The sequence below is a fragment of the Corvus moneduloides genome, chromosome 19, assembly GCF_009650955.1.
Source record: "Corvus moneduloides isolate bCorMon1 chromosome 19, bCorMon1.pri, whole genome shotgun sequence".
Lineage (NCBI taxonomy): Eukaryota > Metazoa > Chordata > Aves > Passeriformes > Corvidae > Corvus > Corvus moneduloides.
The window spans coordinates 4,231,583-4,258,522 of record NC_045494.1 but is presented as its reverse complement, the minus strand read 5'-3'; the positions used below and the strand labels follow the sequence as shown (position 1 = coordinate 4,258,522).

Genomic DNA, 26,940 nt, shown 5'->3' with positions numbered 1-26,940 from the left:
CTGCTGCTCACCTTCAGAGTTACTCTCTGGTGTCACTGAACACTCTGATGGACTAAATGCACATTTGTATGATCGCAGGGGTGTGTCTGTCAGCATCTCCAAGGCTGGGGTAGCTTTCCTGAGATAGCCAAAGCCACTACTTTGTTAGGATTGAGGTGTCCTTTGCTGTTTCATCTGGAAAAACATCAGCTACAGCATGAACTCACTGGACATCCCTAATTTCCCACATACGAGTTGCACCGTAGTGCCCAGGGGCAGCAATTTGTTATGGTTTGGATCACAGCAACAACACACGTAACAACACACAGTGCAGATGGTAACCCACTGTGTCACTACTTGAACATTAGGAAGAACTTCCTGATTAGGTGATTAAACATTGGAACGGGGTGCCCAGGGTGGAGTCACCATCTCTACAGGTGTTTAAGGAAAGACTGGACATGGCATTTGGTACCACGGTCTGGTTGACACGGTGGTGTTGGGTCACAGGTTGGACTGGATGATCTCCGAGGTCTTTTCCACCCTCATTAGTTCTGTGATTCCCGGTGTGCTCCGAGTGCCTCGAGCTGTCCCTCAGCGCTCGCTGCGCTCACGGCCGGCCCGGGCCGCGCTGCCCCGTGGAGCCGCCGCCTCCCGCCCGCGCTCTCAGGGGCTGCCGCCGCCCCGCGCAGCCGCCGCGCAGCCGCCGCTCGTGGCCGGTCCCTCGCGAGCCGCCGTAGCGCGCTCGACCCGCTCTGTGAGGGAAGCCCGGGCAGCCCAGGCCGTAGCGGTGCCGCCGCCGCCCCGCCCGATGTGAGCGGCCCCGCGTCGGGGGCAGTGAGCGCGGCCATGAAGAAGGACGTGCGGATCCTGCTGGTGGGAGAACGTGAGTGCCGGGGTAGGGTGGGGGTCGCCGACTGTCACACCGCCTCCGTGCCGCGGGGCTCTGCCCGGCCCGGGCAGGGAGCCCGGGGCAGCGCCGGCCCGGCGGGGCGGGCAGGGGTCGGAGTGTGCTAGCCGTGACCGATCGGAGCGCTGGCCTGGAGCCGCTCGGCTCCTTGCTCTGGGCACTTGGTGGAGTTGTACGGCTTGGACGTCCCTGGAGACGACACCGGGGTGAAATTCTTGCCCAATAATTGGCCACGGCCTGTTTAAACTTTTGGTTTTCTTTTTCCTTTTTCCTTTTATTTTTTTCTCTTTTTTTTTTCCTCTTTTTTTTTCTTTTTTTTTTTTTCCTTTTTCCTTTATATCCCTGTGTAAACCACACTTGCACGTTTCCGATTTACTGACTTTGGAAATCAGTGGCCCGATGTGCTCCTAGTGGTTATAGGTCGGGTGTTTTGAGTTTGTGGCCAGGACAGGGCCAGGGAGTCCAGATCCCTTTTTCTGCTTTTAACTTTCTGCGTGACCTGGGATAAACAGCACACACGTACGTGCATGCCAGAGGTACTGTGGGTCTGGATTTTTTCATGTGTTCCTAAAATTGCGTCCTGAAGTTCACACTTAGGTACCCAAATAATTGACAAGGCTTGTAGAGGCTCAGCTTCTCACCGGTATAAATAGCAGCAAGGAGGTTCTGTTAGTTTGCAAAGCGAGCTTAAGTTCCTCAAGGGGAAAGAACACAGAGTAATTACCAAGTGTTATTAGAAAATTACCTAGTTATACTAAGAATGTGGTACTACTGACAAAGCTTTCCTGAGGATTGAATGCCCCATATATATTTATAGTGCAGTTTATGCAGTTGTTTTATAGTGCAGGTTGGCTTTGTCTGTACTGCATAGAAAGGCTCTCTGTGACTTTTCTAGAGAGGAATCTTGAGGGAGCTGTAACTGTGCAGAAAGAGCTAACTCATTAAGACTGTATTTGGTTAGTTTTGCATGACTGTGTTTAGGAATTGGTGCCTTTGAATACACAGTTTAGTTCCTCTTTAGAATATATGCCTGATTTACCTCACTGCCTTTGACAAGCCTGTGTTCTGGGCTGGCTCTATGCAGTGGTTTCAGCACAGGTGTAACAGGTGCTTTGTTTTGGCAACAAGGTTCACAATGTGTCCAAATGGGCATTTTAAAGATACAGGTCTCTTAAATACAGCAATGTGTAGTACATGGCACACATCAGAGATTGTGAGCATCCCTATGTTACACTTTGTTTGACTTGTGGTGAGGAGGGGGGGAGAAATTTGTTTTACAAATTGGTAAAATTTGTCAGTTATAGTGTCAGTGCTGCTTTGTGTATGTGTCTCGTGTATATTTATTAGTCTGAAACCACAAGTTAGTCCAGACCATCTAAAACTTGTTAGATGGTAACAGCAACCATCAGGTTTGGAATCTGAAATATGCCAAGAACTCTTCATTGTAAGCCTGTTCCAAAATTCAGCCTTTTTCATCCCCAGTGGTCCACAGTTTAGGCTTAAGTTGGTTTAGTCCTCGTAGCCAGGGTGCAAACATCAATTTTTAATAGCCAGTAATTTTCAGAATACGTTCAGCATGTTATGTAGCATGATGTAAAAGACTTATATATGAGGAAAAACACAAATTAACTGTCATAAAGTGCTGTGCTGCTTTCCTTCATCCCAATCAGCTGTTTAGGTTGTTACTTCTAAGACTATAAACAGATTGGGAAAGACAGAGGGTTGACCTAGATTTGAACAAAATAACCCAAATCTCTACACTTGAACCCATGGATTTTCATAAATCTCAAGGAGACTAGAAAGTGTATCAAGAGCTTCTAAATACTGAACATTTACTCACCAGCAACACATAATCTTCTATTTTCAGTCATAAGAAGTGGGTTTCTATGTCTGCAAAGCCACTTTTGTCACTGTTTCAAGTTGGAACTGTCTTGGTCAGGTGCAAATACACATCACTATTTTCACTAGTTAGTAACTTTACTTACCTGTAAGGAAAGTACTCATCTTTTTTTCCCTATGGAAATAGGAGAGCTGCTGAAGCTCTTTTGATTCTGTCAGAATGAAACTTAAGATGCGCTTGATGCAGGAGGATGCCTGGAAGTTTAAGTTAGGATTTTAGCTCATGTGAGTATCTTTGATGGAAACACAACTGCATTGCTGTTAGGAAACCTGCAGCCTGCTGCTCTGCACTGGGGAAAAGTTTACAGCTGTTCTTCATAAGGAAAACAGAAATCTTCCTCCCCAGAATAGCTTTTCTTTGCTTTTCATAATTTTGTTACAACTGCTCTTTAACTTACCATGATGAAGAGAAGGTTTTATTTCTGGATGTCAGAACATGTTACTATACCAAAAATAGACCTAGATAAGTTGAGGGTGCTCTGACTGTATCATCAGTTCAGTAACACCAACTCCTGCACAAAATCAACCAGCAGTATAATCATACCTCTTCTTCTTCTTCCATATTCAGAATTGTTTGCAATTACATAGAGCAGTGTAAATGCAGTGATATCAGCTGAACACCTTCTGTCCCCTGGTGACATTTTCTGTTGGTTTCAGTAGGAACAGTGACACAGGCTCTGACTGGTGGTGATCAGTGCCTTGGTTGGTAACACATTCCTGCTGGCAGAAATGCTGTTAAATCCAGGATGAAATAGTGTTTTGCTTGAATTGGGGGCTGTTGGAAATAGACAGTCCCAGAAGGATATTTGAATCTGAACATTTTGGTTTTTAAGAAATGTCTGAAAACCAAATAAAGCAATAATAGTCTTATGAGGCTTCCAGAGGACCAGAAAGTTCACAGATGAAGGGGTTTAGTGAGAGTGGAACCCTGAGATAAGTTACAGCTCTTGGTTTTAAATGGTCACATTAGAGCTTCTCAAAACCAGGGAATTAAATTGTTCTGTCAGAAGCCTAAACTTTGCAGGTAGACAGAGTCATTTATTTGATTGAGTAGTGTTGGGTATTGAAGCAGAGATGATCACCTTGCATTAAGAAAACTGTGACTTTAGAAGCGTTGGTGATTTGGGGTATTTTTCACTTTTAGTGGGGGACAGATCATTTGTATCAAAGGGAGTAAGCTCTTAGCACTTAAAAATAGTCACAGTGATGGAGACTTCATTCATGTCCTCTTGTCCAGCCTCATCCTTGGTATTTTAGGACTAAAGTGCAATCATCATATCAAGAATACTATAAAAAATAGTTAATTTCTACATGCTTTTTCTGTGCATTTTGTTTCTATTTCTGAAGTTTTACTAAAGCATTTCTAGTTTGTTTTGATTATTTGTTTGTTTAAGTGTTCTGTGCTAAGGTTAAAACCTGCTAATTCTTTTGCATAAGGCAGAGCAGAATTCGCTTTCCCTTCTGGAGGAAATCCAGAAGTGTGAGATGGATCCCAAGTTTTTACAGTAAAAGAATGATGAGAGAATTGCTGTCATCCACATTTAGTATGATTATAAAAGCTTTTAATGTGGTGAATTGGAAAATGTTTTTTAAATCTTCCCATTTTAAGATGGGGTGCAACTATTGAGTGTAACAAAACAAATTACCTAATATCTGTTTTTAATGCTTTTGCAGCCAGAGTTGGGAAGACATCACTAATTATGTCTCTTGTCAGTGAGGAATTCCCAGAAGAGGTAGAGCACTTTCATTTGTTTTCTAAGTTTTATTTCTACCCTGTCATATAATAAGTTAATAGACTCTGCTTTAAAGTAATGTTTAAAAATAAAATAAAGTTTAAAACTGCAAAGATGACTTCAGGAAGAGTGATGTAGGTAAGTTTAAATATATCTCTGCATGAAGATTAGAAATTTAAGTTTTATGTAAGTTCCTTTCTTATTTTTCACATTGTTAATTAAACTAATTGTTTTATATGTGATGAATGGTAGGTTTTTTAGGGAGCTGTAATTGGTCCAAACTGCAGCATATTTCAGCATATAAATGGGAAGGTGCTGAAAGAGACAGGACCATCAATTGTTTGCGGGGGGGTATTGCATTTAAAGAGCGAATAGACTGCAAAATGATTGAGAATGAGGAATTAAAAAGTCACATTGTATAACTTATACGTAGCTATTTTTTGTAACTAAGCAAGACATTGCCTTTACTTCTGTCTTTGAAGAATATTTTACTGACTCTTGAAGTAAAAACTGCAGAAAAAGCTAGTTGTACATATTACTCCTTTAAAAAGGCAGCACATAGTTTTCTTTATACCATAAAAAGAAGCACAGCTGCTGCAAATAGTTAAGCTTTTTACATAGAAACATGAATGTTTATTTCTTCTGATCACAGGTCTTAAAATAGACCTCATGTGCTGCTCTTTGAGTCTGCTCTTCTCTGGGTTTAATGCAAATCAGTAGGTTACCACAGTTCAGGAGTCAAGATTGGATTGTAAACATAACTGAATTTTGTTAACGTAATTGAATTTAGTTCCTAACCTTGCAGGTAAAAAGGAGGTCTGGTTCCTGTTCTTAAAGTGCTCAGGGACCCGTTCCTTTGGCAGGCTGTTTGTTAGTGTATTTAGTGAGTTGTAGTCTTCTGTTCTCTTCTCAGCTTCTTCCTGCAGTATAACCTAGAATATTTCTCTAAATTCTTGTGTAGAGAAACAGCATAATTTATATATAACACAAAACCTCCCTGAAATTACAAAAATAACTTTTAGAAAAATACTGCATCCTATAAAAGCTGCTGAAAGAGACCTGCCCAGTTCCTCAGGCCAGTCAGGTGGATCAGAGCAACATTATGGGGTCTAACAGGCACATCAAGCTTGAAAATAGTGTTTAATGTACAGGGTGTTATCAGTAATCACTCTTGAAGAAGATCTCAGCACAGCCTGAAGCTTTACAAAGAGACATTCTAGTGGTGATTGACTTTTCTTTTTCCCTTGTTTTACTAAAAGTAAAGTATCATGAAAATTCAGTGTCAGCAGGTGAAAGGCAATAAATAGATGTGCAGGAGATTTTCATTAAAATTAGGTTTAAGTTACTGAATATGGCTTAGTGTTCTCTGGAAAAAAGGGCTATCAGAGTTTACAGCATTTTTCAGAATAAGCTTTTATTAGTAGCATGTTTTGCTTTTCAGGGTTTTCTGAATTTAATGTTTTGCATTGTCAGAAGCGAGGATGTTGTCAGGTTACAATTGTATAAAAATTGAGACTTGTGTTTTGTCTGTCATGCTTGTTTAGGCATTGGATAGAGTGGATTTAAGTTTTATAGAAGCATTATGTATCCCTTAACAGCACTGCTTTTCTGCAAAGCTTGCAGGAAGTTCCTTATGCAGTAAGTATATAGTAAAGAATGAGAAGATAGCAGTGACTTTCAGTACTTAAAAAAAAAGAAAAACAAACAGTACTTGAATAACTAAACAACTTGAACAACTAATATTAGTTGCTCTGTTTTAAGCTAACCAAATGGCAGGTATATTACAGTATATGACTTTTTTCACTGTCAGGATTATCTTGAAAGTCTCTTTCTTGCTGTTCCTTTCAACCCCAGGTTCCACCCCGAGCTGAAGAAATCACCATTCCAGCTGATGTCACTCCTGAAAGAGTGCCAACCCACATAGTAGATTATTCAGGTAGGGACCGCTCAATATTGTCACTGATGTGGTATGGAATTGTTTGTCTGACTCAACAGCCCCTGTAACAGTCAGACAGGTCTGGGACCAGAGTTGCAGGTGGGAGAAGTCTACAATAAAGTAGAAATTTTCTGAATTTCTAAGTTAGGACACCTCATAATTTTGTGTCAGTTTATTCTTTTGTATTTTTTTCATGCATTTTAATCTTATTACTGAATAGATGAATAGGTTCACTATGAAGGTTCATGTGCCATCATAAATCTGTGCAACTGTTGCACAGCTGTAAAAGCCCTTCTGCCATTTACAGTGGAAGCCAAGAGTTAGGCCATGTTAGCAGGTACCTTCCTGTCTTCTCTCTCCCATCACTGCTGAGGAAATGCCTTTGATGTGTTTAACCATCTGGAAAAAGAAATAATGCTTTGTTGTTGTTGGACTTGACCTTAAATTTATGTGGAGTGAGTTTTTCTTTCTATTGAATGAATTTTTCATAGATTCAGTTAACAGAAGCTTGGTATCACTAAAAAAATCATCACCACTGTAATAAAATTAACATATGTCATATTCTGATGTAAAAATTTACATTATAGAAGGAAGGGGCTGTTGAGAAACGTAGAAGGATGCAAACTGTGACTTGTTCCAAAGAGAACCTGTCTACAAATACAATTATTCCTCTTCAAAATAGCTGTAAAAAATTGATGTGCAACAGACTGTTTCTGTCTTACAAATTAATGGACCAATTTCATTATTGTTTTTGAAGGAGCACTCATTAGAGTATTTTTTAAAAAGAAGTTTAAATATCAAGGCTTTGACAAAGCTGTCTCATAAGCATTCTGAAATACCCTAGTTCAGTTTCAGAAGTTTTTTTATTTTGTTGGCAAAAATTTTAGTATTAATGAATAACTTACTCTATTGAATGCAGAAGCAGAGCAAAGTGATGAGCAGCTTTACCATGAAATATCACAGGTAAGTGTATTTTAGTGTTTGCTAGAAAATAGTTTTGGGAAAAATCTTTCCTTCGAAGTTCTCTGCATTAGATGGGTTTCAGTTTGAATTGAAGAAAAAAACCTTTCTTACTTGGCATTTTCTGTTTTGTTTTGTTGCTTGTGCTATAGGAAAGATTTCTCTATTTAAGAAATCTTAAATAGAGAAAGTAGATACTGGCACTGTGTTGGTGAATTGAGCTTAAGCTTTGTCCTTCCAAGTGAAAGGACAGAACCTAAATATTCTTTAATCAGCAAGCCAGTTTTGTATAAATAATTCTACCCTGAAAAGATCCATTTTGCTTCTTTCTATCACATGGTACTATTGGATTTTTGAATAGCACAAGCTTTTTGGTGACTTTGTCATCCTTTCTGATTCCTGTTTTCTGATTCTGATTTTCAGTTCTTTCTGAGCACCTTTGCACATTTTCTGCACAGTCTGTCATGGTGTTGTGTTCCATTTCTGGCATTTAGTTCAGTGCTTCAGTGGAGGCTGCACATCATGACTCTTCAGTTGGGATTTCCTGGTGGCACAGGTCTCTGCAGACACAAGCTGTGACTATCACACTGCAAGACAGGCTTTTTGGCACTTCTCAGCATATAAGTTCTTTGTTTTAATCTCTTGTTCAGGCTCCAAGTAGTTTAAACAAGTCAGGAACAGAGTTCTAGTTACGTAGTTCTATAGTTTACTCTGATGTTATTATGTATGGTCTTTAATTGTCTCTGTTGCTCAGGGGTTTCTGAATGGTGGAATTCCATGCTTTTCCTTTCTCTTCATTGCAGGCAAATGTGATTTGTATAGTCTATGCTGTTAATAACAAGAATTCTATTGATAAGGTACAGTAACACAGTTTATCCCATTATTGAGATGTAACTTGTGCACTGCTCATTGATATCAAGATGAAATCTGGATTAGACATTTTAAATGCCTGAGATGGAGTTTGAGATTAGTTGTTAAGAGACTGAACAGATGTGGTTTTGCTTCTGCTCCATTCCAACATACATGAGTTTTTAGTCATCTCACTTGTCTGAGAAAGTTGCTCATTAATCAACTCCAATTTTTGTTTCCTCCTTTGTGGGTCAGTATGTGCCTTTTTGGGAAAGAAGCAGTAGAAGTTGTAGTGAAACTTGTACACGGTTCAGTCATATTTAATTTGAGTATGTATTTTTCATGTCTGTTTTTAATCCCACTTTAGGTAACGAGTCGATGGATTCCTCTCATCAATGAAAGGACAGACAAAGATAGCAGGTGCTTAAGTAAAGATGAGAAATGTGAATTAGGCTGCATGTCAGTGGGTGTCAATGAACGGTGTTGAGGATATTAATCGTTTAAGAAAATCAAATTCTAAACTTAAAGTTTATTTAAGAAGTCCAAGCAACAAGAGATTTGAAGTATGTAGGTCTGTTACATGTGCCAGCAATGTCGTTTATTTTGAATTTCATGGCCAGCTTTTACCAGGTGTGTTTATATTGGCTATGGTATAACTAGCTTTGTCTTTGTGGTCTGTATAGCTTTTCTACTGATGCTAGTTTGGGTAATAACAATGTGATTAGTTGCCATTGTATTTAAATATGTGGGTTTCATAGAATCAACAAGAAGTACATTTATGTCTAAGTGTATATCAAAACACTTATTTAAACTGTTGTCGTTTAGTTTTGCCCATTGCCTCCAGTGGTATTTAATTACATCATGAAAATAATACAGTAGTTTCTGGTGGGAGATAAAATGCTAAATTAAGGTATTTTATCCATCTGTCTTTAAAGCTCTTAATATTTTTTTGTTTTTAGGCTGCCTCTTATATTAGTTGGAAACAAGTCTGATCTAGTGGAGTATAGCAGTATGGAAACTATCCTTCCCATTATGAATCAATATACAGAGATAGAAACGTGTGTAGAGGTATGCAAGACTTTATGAAGTTAAAGCAAGTAACAAAAAATACATTCGTGCCAAGCATGTATGGCAACTTTATAGTAGAGAAAGGGATTTTTTTTTTTCCCTAACTCAAACATGAGTAATTATAAAATATTTCAAACATGAGTAATTATAAAACCAGCAAGTTTATATGTTATCTTTCTTTATAATCAAATGTTACAGTTAAATTCTAATATTTAGAGCCTCCTCACATCCTTGCCTTTAACAAGGGTTTAAATTTAAGCCAGACAGTTGTCTGCAAAGTATTCAAAATTGATTTAATATGTGTGGATATGTCTCTTTTCCTTTTTTTTTTTTTTTTTCCGAAGTAGAGACAGCTTTTTGATTTCTGTTCTTGGTATGACAGCAAATTGTAGTGAAACTTCATTTGTTAATTAATTGAACAGGTACAGGGGCTGGATGTCTTTTTTCCAAACCAGCCCTGTACCCACAGGAGGGGACTAAGTCTTTAAAAATGTGATGCTTACTTAAATTTCAGAAGAAATCGCCAAATAGCCAAGAAACTAGCTCATCAATGTGAGGATTTCTCTTTCAGTGTTCAGCCAAGAACCTGAAGAATATATCTGAACTATTTTATTATGCACAGAAAGCTGTTCTACATCCTACAGGTCCTCTTTATTGCCCAGAGGAGAAAGAGGTATTTATCCATAGATTCTCAGAGCAAATAATTTGGGAGGAGTGAATCACTTTTCTGTTTTTTCCTTTTCAGTGGATTTTGCATCTCTTAGTGTGTTCTGTTACCAGCACCCCACCCCCAAATGTCAGGCATTGCATCCCAGAACCATGGGGGTTGTTCAGTGATGTATTAACCTGACCTGTCTTTCCTCTTCGTTCAAAGCAGTGAAGACAGTTTTTTGTTGCCCATGTGAACTGCTGAGTAAAGCGAGAAGCTTTGCTAGTGGCTTTGAGCCAAATGTAATGTGAACCAAATTGTGTCTTCAATTCAGTTCTCTTTCAGATGTACATTTCACAGTAACTCCATTTATTTCAGGGAAAGCACTCTAGACTTGGCCTGATCTAAGAGAATTTTTTTTCTGAGAATCTTGTGAAACTTTGACAAAAGGGATTAGAAACAAGTAATGTGGCTGGTTTTTAGGTATCAGGTGGTTAGCTGAGTGTATTATGAAGGAGTATGTTTTTTTAAAAAAACAATTTCCTGGGCAAATACAAATAGAATCTCTGAATGTATCCATTTAGTATTGGGCAGTAGGAAAGTTGCTTCAGCAGTACTTTGTTAAGTAGAGAATCAGAGAATAACCCTGTTTTGATTTCTTCCATCAGAATCATCTATATGAGTTAGTAATGTTGTGATAAAATTGTTGTGCTGAAATCTTTTTGGTTTTCCCAAACCAATCTCTATGCAATCTGTGTGACCTCTGTGAAGAGAAGAGTCCATCATCACAGTAGTTGTTGGGAGAGAATTACCAGTGTCTGTTTTCCTTCACTTGGAAGGTATCCTAGCAGTTCTTTTGTCCTAGAGATAGTCCATATGCTCAATGCTTTGCCTGGTAGATGAATGAGCCCTGTGAAGGTTTTCAGTATTTGATGTTTGAAGTGAGTTGGCTGTAGTTCTAGACACATTTAGTTTTGCAAAGCACTGGGATTTTAAGGTGTTTTTCTTTTCCCCACCAAAAATTGTTTTGAGAAAAAAAAAATTATTTAGTTGTTTCTCAAAGTTTTCTATAGCAATAAGACTGAATTTAGAGAACTGAGTTTTATTTTTTTTTTAATAACTTAGTAGTGCCACCTTCAGCTTGTGAAGAGCTTGAGATTCTTCTAATAATTGAATAGAAAAACATTTAATGTGGAATAATTGCTTTAAATTTATGGATATAAATTTGCTAAATCAATTTTTTATTTCCTCTTGCTTTTTACTTTTGTGTATATGTGAATGAATGTCTCTGTTCTGAAACTGTAAATGAAGACTAGTGTGTGTTACCATGTGATTGAGCTGCCTGGTGTCATTCAGTGTAATCTTTTTATATTTAAGCCTGGAGAGATACTGAATTTCCTTTTATTCCTTAGATGAAACCTGCCTGTATTAAAGCACTGACTCGCATTTTTAGAATTTCTGATCAAGATAATGATGGTACTCTCAATGATGCAGAGCTCAACTTCTTTCAGGTACCTTGCTTATTCTTCCACCATGCTTAAAGGTGAACTATATAACTCTAGAAAAACAAGTGATTGGTTTTGAATAAATATAGTAAGGTAAACTGTAAGGGAATCAGGCCTAAATACTAAGCCTCAACTGTGGCATAGAAGAATGGATTTGTAAAAACAGAAATGAAATTATTTTTATTTCTAACCATTATTCAAGTTTGAGTTCAAGAGCAAAATTTAAAAATCTATTAATGTTCTTAAAAATAAAATACAATTTGTACACCTTTGTTTCCAGTAAGAAATTGCATTGTCCTTAACTAGCTTATCAAAATGTTTACGGCTGTATTTCATACAGGATATGCTGTTTGTCCAGCTCAGTAAACAGTGGTCCTAACGTGCTTTTTTTGGGTTTTGTGTTAGAGAATTTGTTTTAATACACCATTGGCACCTCAAGCTTTGGAAGACGTAAAGAATGTAGTCAGGAAAAACCTAAGTGATGGAGTTGCAGATAATGGATTGACATTAAAAGGTGAGTGTTATTTAACTCTTAAAAGATGTGTCTTTATACAATTGATAATCACTCTTACATGGAAAAGGTGGTCTTTTGGAATATGATCTCTGTCTTGATTCGTTCAGACTGCAAGAGCTGAGCCTACTAAACAGTGATATCTCAATGTTCTTAAGCCCTGGGAAGTGCTAAACAAAAATCCTACCCAGTTACTTTGATACAAGAAAACTAAAAGCAGTCTTCCATGAGACCCCTCTCTAGGCAACTCCAAGCTAAAGCTTTCTGGTTTAAACTGTTGAAAATATTGGGTTTATTTTCATACAGCTGAGTTCTTCTAAAATGCTGGTACTGAAAAAAGCAAACAACAGCAGAAAACCAAGTGTATTGTTTGAAGGAAACATGATTTCTGAACATTCAGTCTGTGTAGATAATGCTGTAAATATCACCCAGGAGGTTTAAAGTTTTAATGTACATTTTGAGCTTTTTTGTTTTCATGGCTGATACTGATTCTATTGAAAACACTTGTAGCAGGTAAAGCACTTCAGGGCCTTAAGATTTCACCATTTTTGATTTTTAGGTTTTCTTTTTCTACACACACTTTTCATTCAGCGAGGAAGGCATGAGACAACTTGGACTGTTTTGCGTCGCTTTGGCTATGACGATGACTTAGAGCTTACCCCAGAGTACTTGTTCCCTCCGTATGTATCACTGATTTCAGCTTTCTAAGCTTGAGTTCAGTCTGTGCTCCTGCTTTGGCAGGAGGAAAGGGTTACTGTAGTGTGTTTATTTAACACGTTGTTACATCAAGTACCTCCCTTACTTTATGACCACCCAGCCAAAACCTTCATGTGACTAAACAACATGAAGGAAGAACTCTCTTGTGCCAAATCATGTTCTGTTCTCTTTCTTCACAAGAAAGGTGGCAGAAGAGATTCTTAATACAAAACTGGAACATAAATCTGAGCAGTTGCTTATTGTATGTGGCATCAAATTCTAAAAGACTTGTCAGTGTTTTCGTAGCATTTGAGACCTATTGAAAATCCCCAAATTAAAAAGTTAAGAGATTGACCAATTCTGTGGCTTCTATTCAAAAACGTAACTGCATCATTTTTTGTTAAAAAACTCCAAACCCCAAAGTACAAAAACAAAGCAAAACAACAAAAATGTAACTATTATAGAACTATATATCATATAATATAAAGGCACTCACTCATCAATTTAGAATTCCTAATAAAAAGTATATGCTTTGATCTATGTGAAGATAAATTATTAAAGTTAAGTGCCAGGGTCAGATACTAAATGTTACAATTCATAAAGTATGTATTTTGAGTTTTAGTATTCTATAGTTCATAAACAATTAATGCTTCTTGTATTTGTTTTTGTTTCCAATAAACAGCCTAAAAATTCCCCCTGACTGCACAACAGAACTAAATCATCATGCATACTTGTTTCTTCAAAGTATTTTTGATAAACATGATTTGGTAAGCATTTAATCCGAGTGTGTATGCGTCCTTATACTTAAGAGCCTTAGTTTGCCAGGAGTTTTGCTAACAAAAACGTGTTTTTCTCATTATGTCATTTTATTCAGAAACTGGCTTTAGCTTAATCTATGGAGTCAGAACTGACCTGCTGCTTATGATTGTCTGCAAGGAGAGTTGGCAGGCATAGTTGTAGTACCAAAGTGTTTTTAACTAGCTCATATGTTTAATCTTACTAAAAAACAAGGAAAGAAAAATTATTAAAAAGGAAGCAGCTCAGTTTCTTGAATCTTGCAAGTATACAGCAAGAAAATACCAGTTTAGAATAGACATGAATTAAATTATGTCTGATACTGTATTTTGTTTCAGGATAGAGATTGTGCTTTATCTCCTGATGAATTGAAAGACTTGTTCAAAGTCTTCCCTTACATGCCATGGGGACCTGATGTGAACAACACAGTTTGTACAAATGAAAGAGGATGGATCACATACCAAGGGTTTCTCTCGCAGTGGACGTAAGTGTGATAACAGGACATTTTAGTAGTTGAGAACTATGGGTATGATGATGTGTTTATAGATTCCTCTTAAAAAACTACTGGAAAGAGTAGAAGTTTAACAGTTGAAAATTGACCCAAGCAGCCAAGTTTCTGTAGCCATCCAGTGGCCTGATCTTCAGACCGTTATAACCTGTTCAGGATTTGGCCAGTATTTAGTGCTAAGAATGAAGAAGTGTGCCTTCAAAATGTGGAAATCTTTATGATCCCTGTTGAAATGTTATTGCTATTTTTCTACTCTTTGGAGACAGTTTGAAAAATGGTGCTTAATAAGGAGGGGGGTTTTTTCCAATTTAAAATACAGAAAATGGGAAAAACATTATTTGGGGAAATAAGAAAATACAGTGTGGGTTGATAAGCCTCAGCAAGTAGTGTTCTGGTGACCAGTAAGACTGATAAAGTTATCACCATTTATTCTCAGAGACTTTTGTCCTTCAGTACTGCATAGTGTCAGGAATGTTTCTATCATGTCAATCTAGAGATAGGAGATAAGGATTGTTTCAGTACTATAAAGAATTGGTACCACAGATGGTGACAATTGAAAGTTCCTTTTGTCCCCTCTGCCAGACTAACCACATACCTGGATGTTCAGCGTTGCCTGGAGTACCTGGGTTATTTAGGGTACTCCATACTTGCAGAACAAGAATCTCAAGCATCAGCAATTACAGGTAATAAAAATTTGATACAACAGAGAAATTTAAATTCAGAAATATACTAAAGAGTAAATTGTCTAATAGTTCATCTATTTTTATTTACTTCGTCGCTTTCTGCTCAAGTGAAACCTTTGATTTAATATTTTTGAGAGATTGTTTTGTGTGCATTTTTGTGTTTTCACATACATGCATGCATTTATATCTTGTGAAAAATATTTTTGGTTTTCTGAAAGTGACAAGAGATAAAAAGATAGACCTCCAGAAAAAACAGACTCAGCGAAATGTCTTCCGATGCAATGTTGTTGGAATGAAAGGCTGTGGGAAAAGTGGAGTTCTTCAAGCTCTCCTTGGAAGAAATCTGATAGTAAGAAACATGTTGCTTATATTCACCTATATATGCTCTTGAGTTAAGATTAGACAGCAAAAGTGATTGATCTTAGAGCTTTAATGGTTGTTACTGAGTTTGGAGAGTTCTTTGAGGAAATACAGAATTACTAAGGAGGAGTTCAGGTTTTTTTGGTTTTGTTCTATTCTGGCAGTAGCTATTGCATGCAATAATGACTTGTACATCATAGATTATAGCTATGCATTTCCTTGCAAAAAATGCCGAAGATTACTGTAATTTTCATTCATTAGTAAATAGAGTAAACCAGCTGTTCAAATCTAACTTAAAGGGAAAAGTTGCTGTGATGTAACATGAAATTCTGCCTTTTCAGAGACAGAGGCAAATACGTGCAGAACACAAATCTTACTATGCCATTAATACAGTCTATGTATATGGACAGGAAAAATACTTGCTGGTAAGGTTGCCTCATTCTTGTTTGCCTAAGACTGGTTAATATTAAAATTCTGTGAATTATTCAGAGCCTTCTGCAACAAACTGGTTTTAATTCTCTCTTCTTCTTAATGGGAATTCCCCCCAGTTATTTTCTGTCCCAGATACCTTCTGGTTTTTTATGTAGATAATTTAGCTGAACCTGTTCAGGACCCGTTATTTTTGAAACCTTGTCCTGAGTTGTGCAAAACCTAGTCCTTTTATGATCACACTGCAGGGTATCAAGTTATAACATGGGATAAATGATCAGAAGTCAGTCTACCTATTCAGTAAGAAGCTTCTGTCACATGAGGTGATTAGAATGGCTACAATTAGTATTCAGTGGGAGAAATCAGTTCTTTAAGGCTTGTTCCATTCTAGTTTTCCTTTATGATAATATGATCTCTTTCTTTGTTTTCTGAGATCTAGTCCTCTGCTCTGGTTTTTCTCTGTAGGATGAATGCCCATTTCTGTGGGTGTCTAAACCTTTGTTTCAAAGTAAATACCACCTTTTTATGCTGAGGTGGTGATTGCCTGCAGATGTGATGTTAACAGCTCACATATGCTGGCTGCATGGTAAATTCCTACTATTCTTTTTCATTAATTCTGCCTATTGTCAGTCCATTAGTTTGAAGGATACATAAAAATGAGCCATAAAAATTATGAGACAAGTTTTAAATTCCTTTAACTGCATAATGACAAGCTTTTCTTCCTCTGCAACCATCTTCTTTTCCAGCTACACGACGTCAGTGACTCAGACTTTTTAACTGATGCTGAGACCATATGTGATGCTGTCTGCCTGGTATATGATGTCAGTAATCCTAAATCCTTTGAATACTGTGCCAGGATTTTTAAGGTTTGTAGAGTTTATATTTACAAACCTTTACATTTATATTTCTTCTCACTGACTAAATAGGCAGTGTCAGTTACCTGACCTGTACACTGGCTCTAGTGCTTAAAAGACATTTTATTTCTAAATGCTGGTTATATATCATGATGCAGTAGCAGTGATGCAGTTCTGTTACTCATACAAAGCAAACATCTACTTTCCTATGTAAACTACTCTGCTTCTAGAAATGCCTGACTTCAGTGCCATGAATATATCTTAATGCTGCTGCAACCAGTTCAGTACAGCCTGTTCCAGGTTGAATGTGTCATATACTGTTTCTTTCACTTTTTTTTTTTTCTTTTAATTTGCAGCAGCACTTCATGGACAGCAGAATACCATGTTTAGTGGTAGCTGCCAAGTCTGACTTGCATGAAGTTAGACAGGAATATAGTATTTCTCCTGCTGAATTCTGCAAAAAAACACAAAATGCCTCCACCCCAAGCCTTTACTTGTAATACTGCTGATGTGCCGAGTAAGGATATCTTTGTTAAGCTGACAACTATGGCAATGTATCCGTAAGTACCGGAGCTGTTCTGTTTTCCGTGTGCATGGTCTTACAGCACCACTCACTGCATGCCATCGTTAGCCACAGGATGGAAGTGCCTCACCGAGCTTTAGCAACAGAGAGACATGAATGACCTGAGTAGAATCTTGATTTCAAATTGAGGAACTTGGCATATATCCAACACAGAAATCAGTCTCAGCTGTTGTTGCTAAGGTGTTTTTTAAAGAATACCCTAGTTCATCCAGCTCAAGATGCAAATTCCAGTGAATAGGGTTCTGTTTGGTCCTTATTGGGGATACAAAAAGTGTATCAATTTTCATATCTTGGTGTTTTTGAGATATTCATGAGTGAGCTGTACTGTAATCGTTGTTGATAGCTCAACTTGACAGCTGATTACAAGCAATGGCACCTTAGCGCACAACAGTTCCCCAAATGTACTGCTCAAAGTACTTTCTGTTTTCAGGGTGTTTATTACTATGTGCTTTAGTTCATTCATCTAATAAATCTTATCATTTTAATAGAATTTTTGTATAAACACCTTTGGACTTCAGGTGCAATACAGTTAAGCTCAGATTCCTCTTCACTACACATCTCACTGTTGCTAAACTCACCTTGCATCTCTTTTTTTGGTGGGTGAAGCTATTTAATATGGTGATGAACTACACTAATATTACAGCAGATGGAGTCTAGTATGACAGCTGACATTTGCTTTAAAATAAATAGAACTAATGTCACTTTCACCCAAAATAATAGGGTATTTTTAATTATTTGAAACTGAATTTACTGAATTACGTCTGTAAAGCTTTAGTTTTGGTTTTGATTTTTTTTTTCCTCTTCTGTTCATTTTGTAGCACTGGAATACTGGGAAACCACTAAACTGTAGCACTGACCAAATGTCTGTCATATCAATATTCCCGCTTCTCCTTTAGTTTTCAAGCATGTGTGTTTGGTAGGGTGGGAAAAATAGAGGCAACGCTCACCCTGTAAAGAGGGCATTCGAAGTGGTAGAAAATGTGGCTTCCTTTCCTTTGAAAAAGGGGTGTTATCTATTGCTGTGCAGACATACTCAGAAGCCTTTAAATGCTTCCCTTTTATGGGAACTTGTATAAATTCAACAAACATTTTCATTCATGTTTGTGCTTTGCTGTTAAGATCTGTATATGGTGGTAATGCCAAAAGACATAGAACCTCTAACCTTTAAATTCTGCACAGCTGTAGTTGTACCCTTTCTTCCCCAGTGTATTTTTTTTCTCCTCTCCTTACTCATTCAAATGTACCTTTTATTCCTAAATCTCTCTCTTGGTTGTGGCACAGTCCTAATGTGCACCTGATTTGATGAGCAAGATTTCAACTCCTGTCCTTCTGTGTGTTTTCGCAGCCATGCCCGGTTACGCTGTATGTGCGCCTGCAACAGGTGTACATTTTGCATCTGTCAGAACTTCCTCAACTCAGACTTGCTGCAATCTGTAAAGAACAAACTCTTCACTGCAGTTCTTAACAGGTCCTTAACTTTATTTACTAGGTACCAGGTGTGCTTTTAAAATAAAGGGTGTCTTTGAAAAAGCAGTTGGTAACCTTATATACTGCAGATTTTTCACTCCATATCCACTAAATAGGCTGATACTTTAATAACTGTCATAGAATTATCAAACTTGGTTTAACTTGAAGATTCTTTTGAGCTTAGTTCAGTCATTTTTCTGAAACATTACCAATTTGGTTGTTGATTCAGACTCTTTGTGATTGCAGAAATACTGTGCGGGAATTAGGACTATGTTTTTAGGGAACTGCTAATAGACATTAAGTAGTGTCTACAAATCTGTGTAATGTTTCTCACTTGAGACATTACAGGGTTGTTTAGTATTGATTAGAGGTAGTGCCTTTGAGATATCAGTTACAGAGATACTTTCATAAAGGCACAGCTTGACTTACAGCAGCATCATGCAACATATTACATGTTTATAAGTGCTAGTTGGATATTTGGGAGTTCTTAAAATTTCTGTGTGTGTATGTTATGCTTGGTTTACACAAAGAGTGAGCATTTTGTGTTAAAAAAAATAATCCAGATCTTTTAACATCCAGTTCCTCTCTGAAGTGGTAAATGCTTAAACATTTGCATTTCCAGACACTTTTGGAAAAACAATTGGTAAAGAGAGATAACTGGTTTTCAGCCTTGAAAACAGTACTCTAGCTTGTCCTGTGTGTACTGCACTGGTTTTGACACACAGGATTTACTAACACTTCAGCACTTGTCATCACACACAAGCAAATGGGAGTTCAAACCAAACAACTGTTGCAGTGCAGTGGTTCCATCATCCACAGCCTTCTTGGAGGTTTAGATGGTAAATGTGTTTATTTGAAGGCCGTGGTTGGAATATCCTGACATGCTGCTGGTCCATGTATGTTACTACTTGTTAGAGGTTTCAGATTTAGCTGCTCCATGTAAGAGTGTCTGTCTCCTCTAAATGCAAGTTACACAGACGTAGGAGGTCTGCTGATACACCCACCTACAGGACTGAGCATTTTCCTTGTGAAATACCACTTTAATCCAAGATACCAGTGTTAACCACAGAGTGAGAATTCAAGGAAGGGTGAAAAACTCATTAGCTTAGGAAAAAACTGAATGAGTGAGGCTCTTCATGTTGCATCTCTTCTACAGCAGTCATCCCATAGACAGAAATCCTTTGAAACAGCAATCTCCTTGCATATTATCACTCTAAAACTTCATTAAGCAGTCACTACTAGAAGATCCCAGCTCTTCATTATGGAGGCTGAAATCATCTGTAACACATCTTCATTTTTTGGAATGGTTTTGGGTTGCTCCATTCGCTGTTGTGGCTTGTTTCTCTCTTGTATTGGTTTTTTTGAGTCGTGCATTAGACATTGAACTTCATTCCTCTGAAATATTGTCAGGGTCTCAGGGTACTGAAATATTTTAATGAGGTTTGGGATGCTGTCATTCCACACCTTATCACTAGGGAGTGTGGAACAAACATAGGAATCCACTACTGACTAAAAAGTCTCTAATTCAGGGTAAGAAGAATTCCTCATAGACACTTCCCTCCAGAAAGAGGAATTATTCGCTAGAATCCGTTTGTCTCTCAGTCACTGGGGTTTGTTGCAGGTTTCCAGCATGCTCACTTCATCTCACCAACTCCCTAACCAAACACCTTGCTGCAGGTTATTTACCATTCAGCACATGAGCTGCTACATAACTGCACAAATGGTAGAGCTGGGATACCTATAAACAAGAGGGAATAGCTCCCAGTTGTAGGTGTAGGAGGGTAGAGATGGATTTCTTGTATAAAAATCATACATCTAATGATAGGTGATTAGATTAGAGAAAGCATTTGGATCAAGAAGGACTTTCTGATTCAGTTAGTTTCTATAACTTTTCTTATTTTGCCTTCACAAGTGCTTACCGTTAGGTTAGATAGTTGGGCTAAAGTTAGATAACTGATGAAGGAAGGAGGTTTCTTGAGAGTACTTTATTGTCCTGATCCCCTCCTATTTCTTTAGGCTGTGGAAGCTTTTCAGGTAAATTGAAATTTTTCACACTGGACTCGCAGTGCAATGTGTTGCTACCTAAGACCTAAACACTGTTACCAAGGCATAATATAAAATGATGCTTGAATATTCCCACCATAGTAATTAAAGGAAGAACACTGCCTCTGTGCAACTGAGAAACCTGTTCATGCCCCCCCTCAGTTTCTCGTCTGTGGACAAACTTCAGAGGCTCCCCTGAGGGTTGCAGGCTGTCAGAAAGGCAAGTTCAGCTTGGAGATTGCTGTGTTGATTTGAGCTACCCAGGGTCACACTTCAGTGGTTCTTTGAGGAAGGAGGGACAGCATTCAAAGCACTGGACATGCATGTATGAGACTTGCTAATATCCTGAAGTATTTTTATACTTTTAATTTGTTCTTTCCTTCAGGTGTTCACTTGTATTTGTCTAGCTGGCACCTAATCTCTTTTTGCTACATTGTTTTACCAAAAGCAGGATTTCTGCTTTTGTCATTCTAACCCTTTCTTTAATGATGAGCTTGGATTTTTTGGCGCTTTTTTCCCCCCTTGGTTTCAAATCATCCATGTTACCTTTTTCTTGTACAGTAGTGGCATTTTTCTGGCTAAGTTAATTTCAAAATAAGACACTTCTAATGCATGAGAATTCTGTTGTTCAGCAAGGAGACTTCTCAGAGGATGGTTTTCTTCTAAAGCTTTTAAAACATTGTAGAACTGAAGTGAAATTCTAGTTCCATATGAAACCTGGTTGTTTCAGGAATTGTTAGTAAGGTTTTGCTTTCTGTGAAAACCTTCCTTCCGTGAAATTAAAGATAAGACAATACATTATTATTAGATTTTCCTGTAATAATGGGAAAGTTCTAAGAGTAATCCAGGATGTGCAGGGTATGCAGTTTACTTTTCAAAACTTGTGTATTGCTATTAAACCTAATTGCAGAAATCTATCTCTACACTTAAGTGTCCCTCAAATTAGGACATTGCTAAATGACATCCCAATGTCATTACATTAGGGCATTAGAAATTGCTAATTTATTTGCCTCCTCTAAGCTGTTCAATACTCCAAACTGCATACGAATTTGCAAAGCTGTGGTGCCTGATTTCTTTCTAAATAGAGTATATTCATATGGCATTTTACGTGGGCATTTTTAGGTTTTATGGATACTAAGATGCATTTGGAGCTTTGCACATTTTAGATGACTAATGCATGGCGGAAAATTCTAACTGCTGGACTTAGTTTGCATCCTGGGAAAATACGTGCCTGAAAGGAAGCTGCAGCAGCTCGTGCAGGTTACGTGATGCTTTCGGAATTCAGTTGCTTATATTTAATGGTTAGAATCTTTGTCAGAGCAGGTGGCTGCTGCTGCTGCATGAATTTGCTTAGAGTTCTGGTGTGAGTAGCCATGTGAGCAGCCTGTTGGCCTCACCACTGTGCTTTTTAAATGCTTTGGAAGTTACTGTAAGAATGTTTTTGAACTTCTGTATTTAAGGATAAACCTTCCCAGACCTGGGAATTATTCTGCTGCTGACCTAGGGAAAAGTGTCAGCATTGGTCTGTAACTCAGCAGTTTTCTGTGTGTACCCAGGGCAGGCATGCTCAGTTAACCTCTTAGTAAGTGCATGTGATTAACTTCTTGAGAGTTGTTAAAGTCTCTTGAAAAAAAGACTGTTCAGATTTCAAAGATCTTATTCAAAAAGTGACAAGATACTTGACTCACTTTTAAAGGTAGGTTGAATTAAAATATGCCCCTTTTTTTTCCCAAAATGTGCATTAAAATCTGAATTTTGTGCCAAAGGTAAAATTTCTAGACTTTCATATATTTGTGGAACTAATTGTATGATTAAATACACAGAGCAGCCTGTCTGGAAAGTTTGAAACATCATTTTTATTACTAATAAGCAAGAGTTCCAATTATGGCTTCATTTCAAATACAGCTTCATTTATGGAGTCCTGACTTCTGCTCTGTGTGTGTATAAGTGCACATTTATACAGATGTTTTACCCTTGGAGAAAATTTTTTTTCTAATTCAGGGTTACTCTCTTACAAGGCAGTATATAACAAGGCAGTCTATAACAAGGCAGTAATAATTTCCACCACTGGTGAAAATTAGTTCCATAAGCACAACTAGACTGAAATAAAATTCGAATGTTATTTTTTGAAAAGGTAGAAATTTTCAGTGTGTATTGAAAAAACTTCTTGTGCATTATCGCCACCTTCATGTCAAAGAACCTGTGCTAGAATCAAATATCGATCTTTTTATTATCTCAGATTTTTTTTGTTCTGTTAATGGTAGCTAAACAATATTAGAGATTAAAGTTGTAAAAATTGATTTTATGATAGCATAAGGAACATTGAAAGAAGAAAAATTGGGTGTTTTACAAAGTTGTAAAGCAGTTAGACATCCATAATGTTCTGAATTTCAGTAAGCATTTTTGAACTTCAGATTTTCAGGCTGAGACATTCAGAGTAGATTTCCTTGAGGCTGTAAGTCCCTGTCTCAAATTAGTTCCTTATTTAAATGAAAGAGTCTGCTATTGTTAGGCTTAGAAAAGGGATCAAAGCCAATTTAGTCTCCCTTTAGACATTACAAGAGGATTTTATCATGGCTGAGAACATATTAATTGTTTTTAGAAGAATGAAGCAGTGCTCAGCAAGTTTCTGCATACCATTAAATATGGACATGTGCAAAACAAGGCAAATTATAGATAGGAATCAGAAAATCTAGATGTGAGAGATGGTGCTTTATGAGGCAATGCATAAGCATTAATTTGCAACTTAAACATTGATTTCCATATTTAAAGGAATGGAGTTTAAAATTGTACAAATAGTTGGGCATTTGAATTAACCAAATTAAACTGGAGACTTGTTAGTTATACAAATACTCATCCAACACAGCTTGTCATGTAATCTGTTAAAATCATGTTACCTTCAAGTGATTTATTTTGCATACACAGATCAGTTTTATAATTTACAGATCGGAAGACAAGGATTTTATAGCCTTGTACTAAGAAGTAACCCCAACTACCACTGTAGTGATAAAATACAGTCTTTGAGTTCTCAACAGTAGTGGGATCTCATCAGTTTTAGGGTTGATGTGTTGGAGTCATTCCAGAGTGTTTAGCACAAGTGCTCCTGTATATGGTGCAGGAGTATTGCAGTGTCCTGTAGACAGACACATGGAAGCTGAGGCTGTGGAGGTGAAGTGGGAAGAAAAATCCAATTTCTTAAGAAGGTTTCTTTGTCCTTAAATCAATGGCATTTAGCTACATGAAATCATACATTTTGCTTAGCTTATTAAAAGCACAAACTCGATTTGTTTCTGGTTTCCCCAAGCACTAAGTTTTTAACAACTGCACAAGAATCAGGGGCTAGAAGGCTAAAAATCAGAAATTCTCTGGGCTTTGTGATTTGAGAGGGTTGCTGTTGTTGAGCCATGCAATGAACTGCATTGTGCATGTGTGTGAAAAGGTTAAGAGTCTACCTAGCTGAGGTGGGGGCCATGCTGTTAGCAGACGAGGAGAGCAGGATTATGCAGCAGGTGCACGCCGTCCACTCTGTAGAAGATTCCATCTTCATGGAGTCATCTCTTGGCCCACGTTTGCTTGAAGACAGGTAACAACAGCCAAACCCAGGTGACCTTGCCATTGCCTTTTCCCTGTCTTCCCCTCAGCAAGCCACTTGACATCTAGTTTGCAGAGATTTTGTCAAAACTAGCTGTAGAAAAACTAATGCTTGCAGGAATTCTTGGATTTGGTGTGTTCCATAACCCAGCAAGACATTCTTAAATACGATCAGGATTTTTTAGGCTAAAGAGCAGCTGTGTGTGCACCAAAGAGCCTGTTCTTCAGCATGTGGTATGACAGAACACTGGTTAACTATGTGGCTGATACGGCTCCTGCAAGTGTCTACTAAAGCATATCCAAAACTGGTTTTGTGTGTTTTGATAGCAAGTAGCAATTCCAGCTCTCAGTAAACAGCTTGAGCTACAGCTCTGCAGTTCTCACTCTATGAACTCCTGTGTGTGCTTAGGATCTCTGTGCTCCTTTACTTAGCCCTCCTGCAGCTTCATTGGGTAACCCGTGGTGATTAACACAGGCTAAACTATGTAGACTAGTGAAGTTCTGTTCTAAGTTCTATCTTTAAACCAAGCAAACAAAAAAATCAACTTTACTATTGTTTAGGAATTTCCTGTGCTTTGAATTATGGCATTTATGATAACTTGTTTTAAATGGTAGCTCCTGCTTCCTGGTAAGCTGTCATACTTGAGACTGCTGTCAAGGGTGGCCAGCCATGTTTAACTGAGCATGTTCACAGACTTTTGCAATATTTGGGAGAGTTGGGTCATTGCCTGTCTCCACTGTCATGTGAGATGTGGCTTTTTCTGTCATACAGTCACTCCATACTGTCTCTTTCTGTTGGTGCCATGGTCACTGCTTGTTTCACTCGCACTCTCTCTTAGCTTTCAGCTTGGTGTTGGATGACTGTTTCTGTTGCTGTTCTTGTGACTGCTGGGAAGAAAAGGATTTACAAATGGTTTGATTCTAGCTTTTGGAAAAATATTACTTGCTACTTGTCAGTAAACTTTTTGGGGAGGGATAGAATAAGTAGATATTCAACAGGACTGGGAAGTTTTTCATGGAAAAGCAGAAATACTAAACTCAACATTTAGAAAAAAAGGAAAAAAAACCTGGATTTTGCTGGACAGAGTTGTTCCCACTATGAGTCATTAATTATTTGTAGCTATTTTTGTGTGCCTTTCCTGAATGCTTGCTGGTACTCTCAAAGGAGACACATCCTCACATCCATGAGTAATGATCTGCTCCTGCATTTCTCCTCAGCCGTCTGAGTGCTCTGACTTCAAGGAGATCAGATGTGAGCAGGGGCTGCAGATCAAATCCAGAGCTTTAAGAAAAGCAAAATGACTGTAAAGTGCTCGTAAGGCTGAATTGTTCACTGTTTAGCTGTGACAAGTGTAGTGATGAATTTCCAAAAGCAGAGTAGTTTAGCACAGGTTGTCTGGAGTTCCTGTCATGGAATTAACCTGGTTTTGTATATGTGTTAAATTTCAGGCATGTGACACAAGCAGACCTCAAGACCTCAACATTCTGGCTCCGAGCAAGTTTTGGTGCTACTGTGTTTGCAGTGTTGGGTTTTGCCATGTACAAAGCACTACTAAAGCAGCGATGATCTGAGAAGAAGCACATCTGGCCCTACCAAATAAATAAATAAATAAAACACTTTTATGTACATTCTGAATGCTTTAAATTCTGCTAGAAATATTTATATATGCAGAGTTACTTTATTAATATTTGTAATTCATGCATAAGATTATTTTAAATTATAGCTCTAACTACAGTATTGCATAATGTGTGGAAAAAAAGGAATTGCATCTTAACAGCCAGCTGAAATGGCTTAACTTGTGAGGCCAAAAGGGAATTTGTTGTAAATAACCTGTACATATTTAAGCAAGTAAGACATTGCTTGCCAAAAACCTATTCAAAATACTGTTCTTAGATGTTCACCATGGTGACATTCTAGTGTATAGGTGAAATTAATTTTCAGTAGCGTAGACTCAACTCAAGGATCATACTTCCTCAAGGACTGCTTATTTATTTCACATTCATCTGAAGTGACTTCATCTTTTTGGACTGTAAGCTATATCAGGCAGAATTTGTGGTTTTCATTCATATTTTTAACTGATGAACAAATTTGCCCCTCTAATAATGTATTTCAGGAAAGAGTCACCTTTGCTGTCCTGGCCTTTGATTTTGTATTTTACACGACCGGTGATATATTTAGAGTCTGGTCTTTCTTTTAAAAGGAAAAAAGTAAACTTCAAAAACTGCCAGATCAACTTTATATGCTGTGTGTAACCCCTGTTTTTCATTTTTCACTATGTTGTTCATGAACCAGACAAGAAAATTTGTATATTATAATTTGGAAAGTGTTGCAATTTAATTTCTCACATCTGTCAATCATACCCATTGAAAGCTGTGTATAAGAGAAAACTACAATAGTACACAGTGCCTATTCTACTGTAGTATATTAGTTGCATGGATCACAGTGCATTCTGTAATGGGCTAGAATTACCTATAGACACAGCTTTTTTAAAGATCAGGTAAACCAAACATTAAATTCCTCATGACAAACCTATTTTTCCATTGCTGGCCTTTTCAAGTATTTCAATAAAATAACTGTGTACTGTGTCTGTGTTTATCTTTTTCTTCTTTTTATTTCCCTGCCTGTGCCCTGCAAGGTGGAGTTTAACAAAACTTTGTCCTTTATGTCAAAGGATGCTTTCGGTGCCCTCACTTGTTGGAGGTTACATACCTTGGTGTTGCCGTTTCTCTGATCTCTCTCATGACTGCATTGCCTCCAGTTGGCGTTTATTTCTGATTTCTATCAGAAAACCGAAGTGCCTTCGATGATTGTTGGGGAAGATGAAACAGGAAAGCCTTATAAATATGATTGCCTGACAAAAGATTTTGGGAATATGAAAACTACAGGCAACATCAAAATGAAAGCCACTTTTGAAATACCAAGTCTTAGTTACTG

At 37.7% G+C, this 26,940-nt stretch overlaps 1 protein-coding gene across 1 annotated transcript; it reads left to right on the top strand.

Moving 5' to 3' along the window:
- The first annotated feature begins 695 nt into the window (after positions 1-695).
- Positions 696-26,591, top strand: RHOT1 (ras homolog family member T1). The gene is given in 21 exon segments (XM_032129063.1): positions 696-862; positions 4,460-4,518; positions 6,373-6,454; positions 7,374-7,417; positions 8,218-8,271; positions 8,631-8,683; positions 9,223-9,331; positions 9,903-10,004; positions 11,393-11,491; positions 11,891-11,999; positions 12,556-12,676; positions 13,375-13,459; positions 13,826-13,971; positions 14,578-14,678; positions 14,897-15,027; positions 15,380-15,463; positions 16,214-16,333; positions 16,678-16,779; positions 16,781-16,881; positions 18,250-18,372; positions 25,455-26,591. Coding segments are annotated over 21 exon segments (1,980 nt in total). The 5' UTR covers positions 696-825; the 3' UTR covers positions 25,573-26,591.
- Positions 26,592-26,940: the final 349 nt, after the last annotated feature.